At 32.4% G+C, this 15,959-nt stretch overlaps 1 protein-coding gene across 8 annotated transcripts in view; it reads right to left on the bottom strand.

Moving 5' to 3' along the window:
- The window catches only part of LOC115880832 (E3 ubiquitin-protein ligase HECW2), a 261,880-nt gene that overhangs the window by 11,575 nt on the left and 234,346 nt on the right, over positions 1 to 15,959 (bottom strand). Inside the window, exon 1 of one of the 8 annotated variants that reach the window (XM_030898139.1) lies at positions 6,607 to 6,668. The exons of the other annotated variants lie outside the window; for them this stretch is intronic. Within the exon in view, the coding sequence (XP_030753999.1) occupies positions 6,607 to 6,626 (20 nt within the window). The 5' untranslated portion in view covers positions 6,627 to 6,668. Of the gene's footprint in view, positions 1 to 6,606; positions 6,669 to 15,959 lie in introns of those variants that run through there. 8 annotated transcript variants of the gene reach the window in all.

Genomic DNA, 15,959 nt, shown 5'->3' with positions numbered 1-15,959 from the left:
TTAGAGCATTGAGACCAACGGAATCGTGTAAATTTAAAAATAATCTGGAAAACGAAGAATTACGGTACTCTGTTGCAATCGAGTAAAAGCAGAGAAATTTATAATTAGATATTTTACGGCGATCGGTACCTGGAATATCTCGAAGCTGACCTTTAGCTCGATTTTTAAGTCAACCGAGAAACGCTAATTGGAATGCATGAAAAACTGCAAAAATACTTGGACAAATAGACCGGAAAATCTCTATAAAAGAATTTGCACTTCCCCGATGACTATTTTTTGATAGAAACCGCGTATATCTTCGGTTATTTTCTCTATACAAGATGGTCCAATAATAGATATTATCAGCTGTTAACTCAGGACGCTGTTAATGATAAAATTTAAAGAAAAATATTTATAGCTAAATTAGCCTAAAAAGATAAAATCCTGTCCAAGTATAAACCCTGTGGAATACTACAAAAAAATTTTGAGTTTGTATTTTTGAATGTTGAGTTTCCACGACTTTGTCAGTAGTGATGAGCAAATGCAAGACCAAAACAGTGAATGATGAAGAAATACACCAGAGGCAGAAGAAAAAGTTCATAGTACAACAACAGTAGAACCATCTAGAACACTCTCCAATTTACTGCAGAGCTGATAAGCAAAGACAGAAAGACAAATTTGAAGAAGAAAAGACACAACATATTTTCTGTTAGTGCTACAGCCTGCCAAAAGTGCGATTTTTTGTATTAGGCAATGATAAGACATAGTATATATATAGAGGGTTCAGTCTCTAAGTTGCTAGATTTTTTGAAAATTATAGGACTGGAGAATGAACTCTAGGGATCAGAAGAGGACCATGATAGATCCGAAAAGATCACAGTGCAACGGTCTGATAGCCACCTCAAAAAATCTAATCTGTAGACTCTTCTCTCGAATTACTATTTCAGATAAATTAGTATAATTAGTATAGATAAATCACGCTTAAAACACAACCAAAACGATTAGTATTATGCAAAAAACTCCATTTTAATAAAAATACTGTTAAGAGTCCAACCAGAAACATTATGTATTAGAGTTAAGTCTCGTATAAGAATATGTACGTTTCCTCCTTTACATTAAAGCAATTTGAATTCCGTAAGTACCGCATCCGACCATCATAAACGTAGGTAATATTTCTCCGCGGCTGCCGCCATCACCAGGGCGACCCAAACATTATTTGAATACGAATTTGAAGCCCGATCCACCTCCTTCGTCGTTTCTGTTTCTCCCGAAGGCGTGGATTCTTCTTCGGGAACGCTTTTAGACAGTTAAAATATGGCCGTAGATTAACCTTGGAGCGGCGATCTGCAGCGTGTAATTAAAATGGTATCATCATTTGAGAGGGCGAATACTTTTGGGCTGTTAGGCGGCGATTTCAGCCGGTGAAGCTCTTATTCGATTTTTTCCCGCGTTTTATACGCCGGTAATTGAAAAAGATTTTACCAAGCGGTGAATTCCGACAAACAATTTGCCCCATCTACCATAAGGCGGCGATTTAAAGAAATGCGTATGAGAAAGAATTGTACGAGGTGGATTACTTCTAACGATGCGCCTGCTTGTGTACGAGGCCTTAACCTTTTATATAACGATAACGATAAGGCCTTAACGATAGGAGATATACCTCCTGAAATGTTAAGCATTTTTTGTCGGTGAGACATTTTTTTACTATTACAAAGTAAATTACAATCACATAGAACAAGTAGTTAAATTCAGGTATGATTGAGGATTTGAATCAGGATGTAGAGTTTAAAGCCAGGATAGAGCAGGCCCTTAGCACATTCCTCAAAATGAAACTATTCTTTTGTAGTAAAGATCTAACATTAAACGCCCAATATCGTATGGTCAAGGGCTACATTTAATTTATTCTGGGCTCTTATATGGAATAGACTCCTGAACCCTGAAAGTGAATACAATGAGGAAAATCGAAGACTTTGAAATGTGGTTATTTCGTCGGATGCTGAAGATATATTGGACGGAGCACGTGTCAAATGACACCGTATTACATTGTATGAACCAAGGGAGAGCTTCTAAATATAATAAAGAAAAGGAAATCGTCAAGCTTTGGTCATATTCTCAGGAACGACAAATACCATCTACTACACCTTATTATCAAAAGGAAAATTGAAGGGAAGAGAGGTCTAGGCAGAAAACAGATGTCGTGGATGAGAACAGCAGACACTCAGAACAGCAGAAAGACGAAAAAAAAATAACGTGGTTATCGCCAATCTTCGACAAGAAGAGGCACCTGAAGAAGAAGAAGAAGAAGTAAAAAGCCACTGATCAGCTCGTTTGTGATTCAACGTGTGGTGTGGGAGATTCTAACTGGAACTGGCTGGAAAATGGAAAACGCGGGGCCATAGTATTTAAGAAGAAGAAGAGATTCTAAATAGAATTTTGCCGTATCGTCAATTCTAAACTTCTTTAAGTTTCTTTTACTATAACACTTATACCGGGTGATGCACTGTCGCTGACAAGATATTCGCTCCCCTGTTAATTTTACAGCGAAGTTGTAAATACAGCAAAACAAATTACATTTGGCAATAATAAAATCCATCCATAAATAGGTTGATAACTTAAGGAATGTTGACATTTGACTAGCAGTTTTAATTTAAAAATAGATGCGGTTTTTCTTAAATTACTTAAAATCCGCTTCCTCAAAATTGTTCAAATTTGGCACGTGAATTCAGCATAGGCAGACCTTTAAAAACCTATTTACGCCTTCGTTGTAAATTTAACAGAGGAACCAATATTTGGACAGTTCAAAATTTGCATGGGATTTTCTGTGTCAACAAATTCAGAAACTGTCAGTGATACATCTGGCCAAAACGTTCTGTAAGTTAAAATAAATAAAGACAATGGATGTCGCGAAATTCTTTAAGTTTCAATGCGGAATCATTTTTATAGGTACCATTAATTTACTCTTCCATATTTACCGGAATTTGATGAACTTGTACTTTACAGTTGCAGTATTTGTTTATGACTTATCACATTCCTTTGATGTATATATAATAATTTACGATAATATCAAAGCTAAATACCGTTTCATAAAATGAACTGACAACTGAGTTAACCTTCAGTCTTCAGTTCAGGATAGGTTAAAAGTAATTATCGATTTTTTTAGTAAACTCTACGTGACTATCAGGCTACCATTTTCATTATAACATCTATCACCTTTATTTAGGTTTTTAGAGATTTTCAGATGATATCTAAGTCAATCAGTGCAAATAAGCCTATTAGAGATCTTAGTTAATTTAAAAACTAAGGCTTATTCGATAAATCACTTGCTTCACTAGTTTATGCAAAATGTTATTCAGTTAAAACTCAATAAAGTAAAACACATGTTTCGAAATTAACGATTTCATGCATTACTTGATTTTAATATCATTAGTTCCACTCATACTCACATTCTGGGTAATTCACCGTTTAAATATAAGCTGTAAGTATTCAGAAATAAGCTATAAGTATTCAGAAATTTGCCTGTTAAATTTGAATCTATTTTAGGTTTTGTAAGTCTCAATTATCTCCCCCAGTTCCAAACGGAGATTAATTATTTGGATTTCCAAACTAATTAGACAGCTAGTATTACTCTGGTATTACTCATAAATCGATAACAGTCAGTGACAGGACTGGTAGGGCCAGAATAGGCGCAAATATAAACCTACACAACTACTAAAATTATTCACAATTTAATCGATTCGGTCTAATTGATGGCCAAATATAGGTAGTCTAACTTATTTCTTTCAAGTTAATATTACCTTTGTTTATATATTATACATATTCAAGGAGTAAAATTAAACACTAATTCACCACAATATACCAAAACACTTTTTTAACCAAGTTAGCACAAAACACAAAAAAGTTCAATTATCAATGATGATGCTCATATGGTCTCGAAATGGTTATCGAAACGTCATGGTCTCACGTCATGGTTATCGAAACGCGCGTCCATTGCAAAAGTAAGTGTTCTGGTGTATTGTAGTGAATTAGTGTTTTATTTTGCTGTTGTAACACCAAAGGTTCCAAGCCCCCAAAAAAAATATCATGTGTACAAACTCCAGAGAGCTCTTACAGTTTTTCTTGATAGTATTATTACATTTCTGTATTCTGCAACTTAACTAGGCCTATTGCCTTTAAGGAATATCCGACTGTCCAAGTTATACAATACCTTTTGTTTATATTAAAACGCAGCTGTTACCGTTTTCTGATAATTTCTGATAGACTACAGCTCTCCAGGCTATATCGATTTATGCGATATCATAAAACTAATACTACTATAAAACTGATATCAACGTTTCAACTTTGACAATATCATTTATTTGTAATTAACAGCAGTTTAATCGATCATACATATACCTACAGATTTTCATAAAAAGTTGAAAATATCGTTGAATCATACGTATACGTATACTAATAATAAACTAAGTAATCCTTTTGAACGGGTCAGTTTACAAAATCGTTACTAAAATAACAATTAAAAATGAGTAAATAAGTAGTACGTTAATTCGCTATACTATATGCATGCAATTACTTTTCATGCAATTTCTAATAATAAATCTGACTTTTTCCACGTTAGTCATTTAATGGATTTGTTGTTTTGCAGTTATAATTATTTCATTAAATAATATAATTATCATTAATCAAAATAAAATGATGTTAGTAATACCTGGTTTAATAACGAACCAATGTTCCTTTTGACTCCAAATCACTTTACAACGAATGTTAGATTATGAATATTACTCATGCTGAAGATAATCTATCAGATATGATCTATGTTTAGTTAAAACATCTATTGGTTTTAAAAGTTCAGATTATCTGTTTTATATACTACAGTTTTTTAAAGAGTAACAAATGGTATTTTCCATAAGAATTATTTTTCGTTCATCATAGAAAGTACACACGATTTTTTCTGGTACAATGTGAATGCGAAAAATATAGTATAATTGTGTACCCACTGTAAATCATCGTTTTATCATCAAAGGCGCTTTGACTTTGAAACTTAACAAACATTAATAATGCAATTTAAATACATTGGCTGTAACTCTTGGTGATGTAGAATGTAGAATAAGTGGAAGGGGGGGGGGGTTATCACCGCGACCTTAAAGATCTATTGTGTCCCCCTTTCTTGAGTTACTCATCATACAGTCCAAAACTTATCATACATGGGGACCTTCCTATGGCAGGGGAGATAGGGTATTTCCTATGCTCCGACAGCAACTGTTCAGCCTCCGAGGAGTAGATAGCTACCTCCTACGAAGGTATACACCCTTCCACGGTTGAGGTTTAGCCCTCCGTGTCCTTTCCAGCCGAGGAGCTTGTCTCCGGCTCAGGTAATTGGTCTCTCTTTATACCTCTTTAAATTAGTCTCTCTTTATACCTGATACCAGTGTTGCACCAGATCTATAATAGAGGATATATCCCTCTCTATTGCCTCCTTGTATTTCAGGTCAATCTCTATTGTGGGGACCTGACCATGGCCCTCCTCTCTCTCTCTGTCTCTCTCTCTCTCTCTCTCTCTCTCTCTCTCTCTCTGATGACTTGCCATCTCTTACATTGGAGTTACATTGGAGTTTTGGCAAAAGCTGGTGATTCACCACAAGAGTTAATCAGTCCACTTCTACAGAACTCCGCATGTAGAAGTAAAGGAGATGAGAATACAATGGGTTGCCCCCTGGTGCCCCACGGTTCAGAAGAGTAAAGGCTACTTTTCTATCTAGCCACTCATCCCTTTAACCTAGTCCCGCCATTATAGGATTTAAATTTTTGGTGAGGTTTTCTCCTCTTGGTCCGGGAGGTTAAACTAAGACCACATACAGTAGAGAATGCTTGAACATCTAGTATGACGGACAGGGTAGTCCCATCCGGCATGGTTATACGTCTTGGTGCACAAGACAATGAGATGCTCCATACACCCAGCCAAAGTGAAACAGGGGGTTCCCCCTAGCACTTGACTAGGAGCCTCCCCACCAACGACAAGGCCTCGCATCTCCTAGAGAAAGAATTATTGGTGATAAAACCGAATTACACAAATTGAAATATACAAATTAACTTCATTAAACCTTGGAAGCGTGTTTTGCTACAGGATATGATAGCTGCTGTCAGTATTGAAACTAAAGTAACTCATGTGAAAGTTACTTTTAAAAGTATTTGAAGATGCTAAGTTTAAAATAGTATTTTGAGATTAATTTGTGCAATTTTAAGCCGTATTTGTTTATAAGTCCAGTTGCCGAGATTTAATAAATAGTGAAATATACGTACCGGCATCTTGATACTACATCTAATTTTTACTCACTTCTAGACTAGTTGTTAATTAATTATGCAAATATATTTATATCAAAGGTATACGGATATTCTTCGGCGAGCACGCAATAAAATGGACATCAATAAATAAGTCAACTTATATAACAAAAGCATACTACCGCACCTAAATTTATATGTGCATTATCACGCATAACTTCGCGATGCAAAATTATAAACTGTTCAGAGCAATTCAATAATTAATACACACGAAAGGATAATTTTTAATTAAAGTAAAAGCTTTAAAGGAAACAAACGTTTATGTAATAAATATATCTTCTCTAGTTTACTTACAATTCATTTAGGTTATCCATTAAAGCACTCCTGGTTTAGTAACATCACATTTTAAACTTCTTCCACTGACGGAATACTACAGAATATATATTATTATGTTATTATGTTTGTTCAACTTATTTTCGTCGTATCGAATTATCACAATTAACATTTCTGTCAAAAACCTCTTCTCATTTAAATGCAAAAAAATTATTTACGAGTAGGTCGTTAGTTTGTACAGATGCATACAATACAATTTCTCTGCTTTTGCACTATACAGAGTGAGCCTGTAATAAGAGTAAATTACGAAAAAACAACTGATTAAAAATCATTTTCATCTCGTCGTTCTCTATTTGAATATATGAAACCTTTATCCATCTTCAAATATAGGACAAGTGTTATAGTCACAAGTTAGGTTAGGTTAGGTTAGGCAAATTTAGTAACTCTTTTAGGATATCTCAGAATTTAGATTTTACGTATACCATCATGATCATCATTTTCAGCTTATTCAACCATTTCCAATTATGGTATAGCCTCCCTAACATATTTACATACTCTCTGTGTAGTTGGGTCCATTGGTGTCCCTTGTGGGTTATGCGGGCCCAAGTTATCCCGGCTAATTGCCTAATATCATGGTCCCTTTTCGGGTTTGGTCTTCTTCTAGGTCTCTTATTTTCTCGTGATAATAACGATGTAATTTCTGTGGTCCATCTGTTGTCTGTCCTTCTTGCCAGGTGTCCTGCCCATTACTACTTGAGTGATTTGATTCTGTGGATGACGTCTATTACCTGGGCCTTTTGTCGAATCCACTCTATTCTTTTACGGTCTTTTTTGGTTATTCCCAACATACTTCGTTCGATTGAGCGTTGTCCGACCTGCAGTTTCTTTATAATGTCCATTTTAAGTGTCCTGGTCTCGCATACATAGGTCATGATCATGATTGGTAGTACACATTGGTCGTATATATAGGGTCGAGTACAGGGTGGTCGGAACTGTATTCCGGAAACTTCGGAAGCATATTCTGCAGATAAAAATAAGTAAAAAAGTTCGTATAAATGTAGGTCCCAAAATGCTTAGTTTCGGAGACACAGGGTGTAGAAGTTTTATTTTTATTTCGATTTTTTCTAAATAATTTTTGAAGTAACATCAATATTTGGATGAAAATTGGTGTCTGGAAGTTTTTTGACATGAGAAATTTGATGTCAATATAACTCCTACTTGTAGAGAGCGCCACCTACATATTTTTAACTGGTTTGAAGACTAATAACTTTTCGTCCGTAACTGTATAAAACTACCAAGTAAAAAAATATGCATTTAAGACGTTTTTTGCGTAAGAAAGGTCTCTTGGTAAAAATCGCTACGAGTAATAGTTTTCAAGATATTTGGAATGAAAATTATCAATACCTGTCATCATTGACATAAATTAAACATTTTGATTACAGTTGAGGGTTGGAACCTTTGGTGTTACACAGCAAAATAAAAACACTAAATCACCACAATACACCAAAACACTTTTACTTTTACACTGGACGCGCGTTTCGCTAACCATGTTAGCATCATCAGCAGATGATTATAAACTACATTTATAATCATCTGCTGATGATGCTAACATGGTTAGCGAAACGCGCGTCCAGTGTAAAAGTAAAAGTGTTTTGGTGTATTGTGGTGATTTAGTGTTTTTATTTTGTTAAACATGTTGACTAAATAGTTATTACACTGAAATCATAAATTTGAAATGTTTTTGTGCCAAAAGTTCAACAGAAACTGTTTTATCATCATTTTTTTTTCAAAGATAAATTTATGATTAATTTAAAAAAAAGGTTCCCAAATTTATCATTTCAGTCAAATAACTATTTACTCAACGTGTTTATTCTTTGACAATAATGACATATATTCATAATGACATGATTGACTATTTTCATTCTAAATATCCAAATATCCTGAGAACGCATAAGTGAGGATGAAATGGCTATGGATGATTCTGATTCTGAAGAACATAAAGATAGTGGCGAAGATGAGTTCAATGATGACTGTGATGAAGAAGAGATTCCATTGTCTAGATTAGCCTGTGCTACTACCACCCATTAGTATTTTTTTATTGCTATTATGCATTTTTTTTGCTACCTCAGAATGGCTTTATATTTGTTTAAAAATTATTAGTCTTGTTCGGTTACTGTCTATTTTGTGTCATTTAATGTAATGTTTCGTTTTGTTGTATTCTTTAGTTTTTGTTTACTGCTTTTAATCACTAATATACGTATAAATGTAATTTCTCCTACTTTTATTTTTTTAGCATCACGAAAGAATTTGACTGGTGCTTGGCCAATTGACCACAAAAGATTTTGACGGTCAAAATCCCAACTCTAAAATATCCTGAGAACGGATGCTCGTATCGATTTTTATCAAAAGACCTTTTTTACCTAAAAAAACATAGTAAATGTACATTTTTTACTCAGTAGTTTTACTCGTAGTAGCCATACTCATTATGTGTGCAATGATCCATCGGCACATCAAATCGCAACATTAACGCATAGTGACAAACCGCATCGACGCATCGCATCGATGAACCGCATCACATTCACATGCGTGCATCTTCAGCAATAATATTGATAATTTAACGAACAATGTGTATATAAAAAAGTATAAGAATTTATAAGTTTCAAATATATGTACATACTTATTGACGACAAGAGATTCACGTTATGTTCAGGCTAAAATAATCTAATTAATTAAAAATGAATTAATGTTATTTTTCTCGTTCTCTTTGTGTGGTTGGTTTTACGAGATATAGCTATCTAAGAAGACATTACGATAATTGGAATTCTACAAGTTTTCTCGCTGTTTCGTAACTATTAAGCATGCAAGCTCGTGCTTGATAATGATAACGCTAACCGGCATTTCCAACAGCGGACAGGATCATTGCATGTTGTTGGAAGATCTTCGCGATCAAAATGTTCATGTATTTTTTTTATTGTTCTGCCGCACCGTTCTGTCGTTATTGATCGACCGGTTTAAAGCATTTTTTTGTAAGCTTTGGAGATGACAGTCACGCGAAACTGCAACAATAATATGGGTACTTGTTTCATTTGAATTTTAATCACACTCGTTTTAATGAAAAAAAAAAGATTTATTTAATCGAATCTAATATACAGGATGGCAACGGCCTAGCTACGTCGAAACACCGGTTCCCATTAGAACATCGAAGTTAAGCGACGTAAGGCGATACTAATGGATGGACGGGTGACCGATTCAAAACTCAAAACGCAAAAGTGTAAAATCTATTGACACACACTGCTCATTCACGCCGGTTCGAGGCCGGATGAGATCGGATATCTCGTGAGTAAGAGCGATTTAGACACTTGCCACGTTGGTAGGCCATTGACCATGATATGGCCGAGGACCGCGGTTCGGATTCCGCGTAAAAAAAAGTAGGCCCCGTCCAGATTAGCCCTGGCAGCAAAAAGGAGACGTTAACTGAAATCTTTTTCTTTATCTTTTTTATCTAATATACAGGGTGTTTCAAAAAAATGTGTGCCATCTCTCGTATTCCTCGCGTAAAAATAAGATTTATTTTTTATATCAGCATAGGTCCGATTCTGATTATTTAGTAGCTACAGGGGGTTAGACTTTATTTTTTTTTATACATAATTTTCTTCCATGTGCTTTTAGCGGTTGAAATGAAATGTGCTTAAAAGGGCAATTTTTTAAAAAAGACTATGATAATAGCCAAAACACGAGAATTAGTCACAAAGATTCAACAACAACACGATATTATACAAAATAATGACTGACATTAGGATAATTGTCAAATAATAAAGGACAACACTGCTGAACACGGCGCAATGTGACCAACATAGCGATAATAAAATTCGGTTTAAACTAAACTAATTTTTGCAGCTTTAATCTAAATAAAATATCTGTTACAATCATTTGCTCTATAGTAAAAAGAAGAGCTGCTCGGTATCTTAAATTATACAACAAAATTACATTTTTGAAAAAAAAATATAATAAAATGTTTAATTTCATTTAGTCAGATTTATAGACTTTAGTGTCAATAAATTTAGATTGGAAAAGTGCTTTGGGTGGCATACGTTGTACGGGGTACGGAATTTGGCGCTGCTATAGCGGTTGCTATAAAGGTTGCTAAATGGTTGCTAAGGACAACCGTAAATATATAGCCAAGCATCTTTTCCGATCTCTTTAAAATACTGGCTTACTTACTTCAATTTTTAGAAAACTTGAAGCAGAAATGGAATTATTTTCTAATTTGACAGTTGCTTTGATCGGGCGATTGTTGCAGTAGTAATATATGTTTTCTTCTGCGTTTTGCTTACTGTGTGTTTCAAGGTACGTGCTTACTGCACGGGAAGATTTCTCCTGTTTTACATAGTAGTCGTAAAATAAAGTTAGTAAAATACTAAAAATATATAATGCATCATATACTGTCCAACGCCCAACTTTTTAAGTCACGATTTGACTAACAATTTGACTGACAATGTAATGTATAATAAATATCGATCTTCTAACAATTTCATTATTTTTTTGAATAAGAATTATGTCTGCCAGTTTTTAATGAGGAAGTTAAAAGTTATTTGTTAGTTCTTCTGACGGTAAAGGTCAAAAATAGTTCTTTTTTATTTCTACAAGAAATATTTTTAGCCTGTCTTTAGAGACTCGAAAGAAAAAGTGGCTTGGTTTTAGAAGCAACTTTTTTCTATCTTAAAAATCTTATAATCCTCTCTCACTGTATAAAAGTTTTTAACAAGGCTAATGTGTTGACATCTTCAGCTCTTTTCTGAGAATTACGCTAAATTTTTCTGTCTCATTTGGGTTTTGGACCTTCTCGAAACTCTTTACTGAATTTTATTTAATTATATAAATCTTTTTTGATTAAGAATTTAATTGTGTTGATGCATAATATAAAAACCTGAATCATTATACCTACATTGAAGAAGACAAAACATTGATAATCAAAAAAGCAATAACTCCGTTAGTTCATTTATTTTTACCATTAAATAACCTAAAATATATTCCATAAATTATAAAAATGGAACAAAAAAACTAGAACATCAAGATAAAAGTAGAAAATGAGGTAAACTACACTGAATTTGAAGGATAGATTTAATTCTGCAATATTGTATGTATTTTTATTGAACTATGGAGGAATAATTTTATTATCTTAACTACCATTCATCAATTTAATTATAAAAATTATTGCAAAAAAATGTAATTCTGTACCCAGCAATAACATTATTTTACATTTATATATTCATTTCATAGATTTCTTTAATTATAAGAACGTTATTATTTTAAATAAATTTCTTGTTAAAAAATATGTTTAATTATTATGTGTATCTAATAACCTTGACAAAGTATTCTTTATCTAAAATACAATTTTAAATTCATTGTTTCTGTGTTAACATTTAAAATTTTTATTTAAAATACCATGTAGCTACATTTTAAAACATTTACTCATCAAACATAACTTAAAGAAATGAAGAAGAAAATATATCATGGAAATTTTCCTCTATTTAACGTTAAGATTTTTCATTAGGAATGTATAAAACGCTTTGATTGGTTGAGTCAGATATTTTGTTTTATAGTGGATTCATTTTAAGGTTTAATAGCTGCTATTTAAATTTAGATACGCTCCTAAAATATTTCTAATTTATTTTTACCGTTATTTTCACAAAAGAAAAAATGTAAATCGGTTTTGGAACGTTATATTTCTATGAGAACCGATTTTAGAAATTGCAAATATAATTTCAAATACGAATATGTTATAATTGTATATCTACTATATGATCAAAAAGTAGTATCATTGAAAGACAAGAAATTTTAATCTAATTTCTAATAAGAACTGTTTATTTGTGGTCATTCAAAGCATGATTGATTATAAAACTTTTTGATCATGTTGTGTTGTTCTGTAAAGAATGATTGATCGTGTTGTATTGATTTTTTTCGATTATTCGGTGGCATTTTTATCATCAGAAATACCATGAATATCTGATGATAAAAATGCTACAGAATGATTGAGAAAAAAATCGGTGTGAAGTTGGCTTACATTTCTGGAGACCCCCATATAATTTTACATATAAAATAACAGTGATCTTCATTTCCATGCCACCACTGACGCTGTTTATTTTTCAAACATATAGAATAATCAAATAACATGAACAAATTATTGTATATGTATAGGTATTTTACGCTAATTTACATTTTTTATTATACAGTGGCTGCTAATCAACAAATGTTTATTATGGACCTTGTTACTGATTTAAGGAAAAATATTTAAAAATATTATGAAATCTATTCTATATACTCATTACCAAAATTTAACTATTTTGAAGTATCATGCTTCATTGTGAAGTATTGCTTTAAAATTATTTTGTTCACAAAGCGTTTTAAATATGTAAATATACAGGGTGGTCCGAACTGTATTCCGGAAACTTCAGGCAGCATATTTTACTGATAAAAATAAGTAAAAAAGTTCATATAAATGTATGTCCTAAAATGTTTAGTTTCAGAGATACAGGGTGTAGAAGTTTCATTTTTATTTTTATTTTTTCCAAATAATTTCTGAAATAACGTCAATATTTGGATGAAAATTGGTATCTGGGAGTTTTTTGACGTGAGAAATTTGATTTTGATGTTTTGAAGAGTAATAGCTTTTTGTCCATACCTGTATAAGACTACTGAGTGAAAAAATACACATTTCCGTGATTTTCTACGTAAAAAATGTCCCTTGGTAAAAATAGCTAGGAGCAACCGTTCTCAAGATATTTAGAATGGAAATAGTCAATACATGTCATTATTTATTAAAAATAAACATGTTCAGCAGATAGATATTTGACTGAAATGAGAAATTTGGGAACTTTTTATTTTTTTAAGCTAATCATAAATTTTTCTTTTAAAAATAATGATAAAACAGTTTCTTTCGAATTTTTGGCACAAAAGCATTTCAAATTTATGATTTCAGTCTAATAATTATTTAGTCAACATGTTTAATTTATGTCAATGATGACAGGTATTGGTAATTTCGATTCCAAATAACTCGAGAACCATTACTCGTAGCCATTTTTACCAAGAGACCTTTTTTACGTAAAAAACATCGCGAATGTATATTTTTCAAACTCACTAGTTTTATACAGGTACGGACAAAAAGTTATTACTCTTGAAACCAGTTAAAATATATGTAGGTGGCGCCCTCTACAAGTAGGAGTCATATTGATATCAAAATCAAATTTCTCATGTCAAAAAACTCCCAGACACCAGTTTTCATAAAAATATTGACGTTATTTCAGAAATTATTTGGAAAAAAATCGAAAAAAATTGAAACTTCTACACCCTGTATCTCCGAAACTAATCATTTTAAGGCATACATTTATACGAACTTTTTTACTTATTTTTACCTGCAGAATATGCTGCTAAAGTTTCCGGAATACAGTTCGGACCACCCTGTATATTACAAGTTGTCGAATTGACAGAGGTGATAAATTTCTACATATTTAACAGAACATTTCCTTCGTTCTATACTATTTGTATTCTTGTATATATTTGTATTAATTAATTATAATAAGCATTACGTAACTGTTCTAATAATTAGTCCTACTCCACAGTCTGGAAAATTGCGACATATATCCTTGAACCTAACTTGACATTTGCAACTTCCGGACTTTTTATTCGGATATTATTGCAAATTAAAAATTTCCGGAACAGCAATAACAATTATTTTTTTGTAAATAATATACCGGTGATATCAGTTGAAACGGCAAGTATGATTTATGATTGCTACAACTTACTGTAAAATAATAAATAATAAATGTACCATCTTTCTCTCAAACAACACATGGCACTTTACCTCTTTGTAATTTCGTTGTCGATAAATCAAAAATCAAGAATTAATTTTTACGTATCAAAGGACATAACTAATAACTAACTGGCCAACTTAACAAATTATAGCTGTATAATTAGTACAACTTTAACAACTAGTTACTTTGTGTCAGTGAAAACGAATTGATATTATTCTATTAGTTGGTGAACACCAAAATTGACACCAATTAATAGAATACTTAAATGCTTCTGATTTTATCTAGTCTGTTTTTTTATGGGGATATGTTAAAGACAGTGTTTACAAAACTCGGCCAACTATTGTCGACAACATGTGAGAAATTATTGTAGCTGCTTTTCGAGGTAGAACTACATATATGCCTTTTAAAATGAAAAGATCCTTTTGAAAAGACAATCATTTTATGCAGTTAACAGGAAAGGAAGCATTCTGAGTATTTGATTTCATCTAGCAAATTTTTGTCATATAATTAATTATAGGTTTATATCTAGTTTTAATTCTGTAATAATTAAAATAGGTATTAAACGTGTATCTTTTTATTACCGTTGAGCATTTTACTATACAATATTTAATTTTTGTTAAATTAACAAAAGGTATATCACACAGCCACCCCCCCTCCTAGATTTTTTCAAATAATAAAGATCTACTGACGCAAAATCATAAAAATTAAAATATCTAGGAAAATATTTGTCTGAGGGGTAGGCAACCTTAATAATATTTTGAAGATATATATGTATATTCCCCATTGAACACCGGAAAAATATACTGTGTGTTCCATTTAAAATAAAGGAGTAACTTGCTTTTATAATAATAATAATAGCTCCCGTATATAGCGTTTAACGCCTTGGGGGTAACTTGCTTTTAAAAGTGACTAATGTTCCATATTAATTTTGTCTCACCCTGGATAACTTTTAGTGTCAAATTTCAATTTGGTTTAACATACAATGGTTACTGTAATTAAATATCAGACTATACAAGGTCAACTAAAATTTAGGTAGCTGTTATCGAGATTTAAAATTTACTCTTCATTTTCACAAAATGTGAAATATGTCAAAATCCTTAGATTTTAGGTATATGCTTCTTTAATAAAACTCACCTTTATTTTTTTCCTAGAATCCGAAAATTAATTAATATATTGGGTGTTCCATTAGAAAAAACACAACTTTGATGAGTAACTTTTTTTAGGGACACCCTGTATAATTCTATATATTTAAAAAAATACTTTCAGTTAACCTATATATGCTGTCAAAATTTCATTTCGATATAAACTACCGTTCTCCTTGGAACTTCCGCGGCGTGGGAGGCGCCGCGCCGCACCCTGTACTGTAGAAGCCTGAAAAACTTTTTGAGATTTAGAAAAGTAGGAAAAAATTAAAAATCCCGGTTTTTTTTATTTTTTACTAAATGAAAAATAATGTTTATTAAAAGTCAAGCGTCTAGCCGCTACGGTAAATGATTATCCAATGGTCTCAAAGTTAAACTAATGGGTTTTGATTGCTTTTGTTTCAACGTTTTTTTAGTTATT

The sequence above is a fragment of the Sitophilus oryzae genome, unplaced genomic scaffold, assembly GCF_002938485.1.
Source record: "Sitophilus oryzae breed Bouriz unplaced genomic scaffold, Soryzae_2.0 scaffold_165_pilon_pilon, whole genome shotgun sequence".
Taxonomy (NCBI): domain Eukaryota; kingdom Metazoa; phylum Arthropoda; class Insecta; order Coleoptera; family Curculionidae; genus Sitophilus; species Sitophilus oryzae.
The sequence above is the reverse complement of the archived record's forward strand: the minus strand, read 5'-3'. Positions and strand labels throughout refer to the sequence as shown.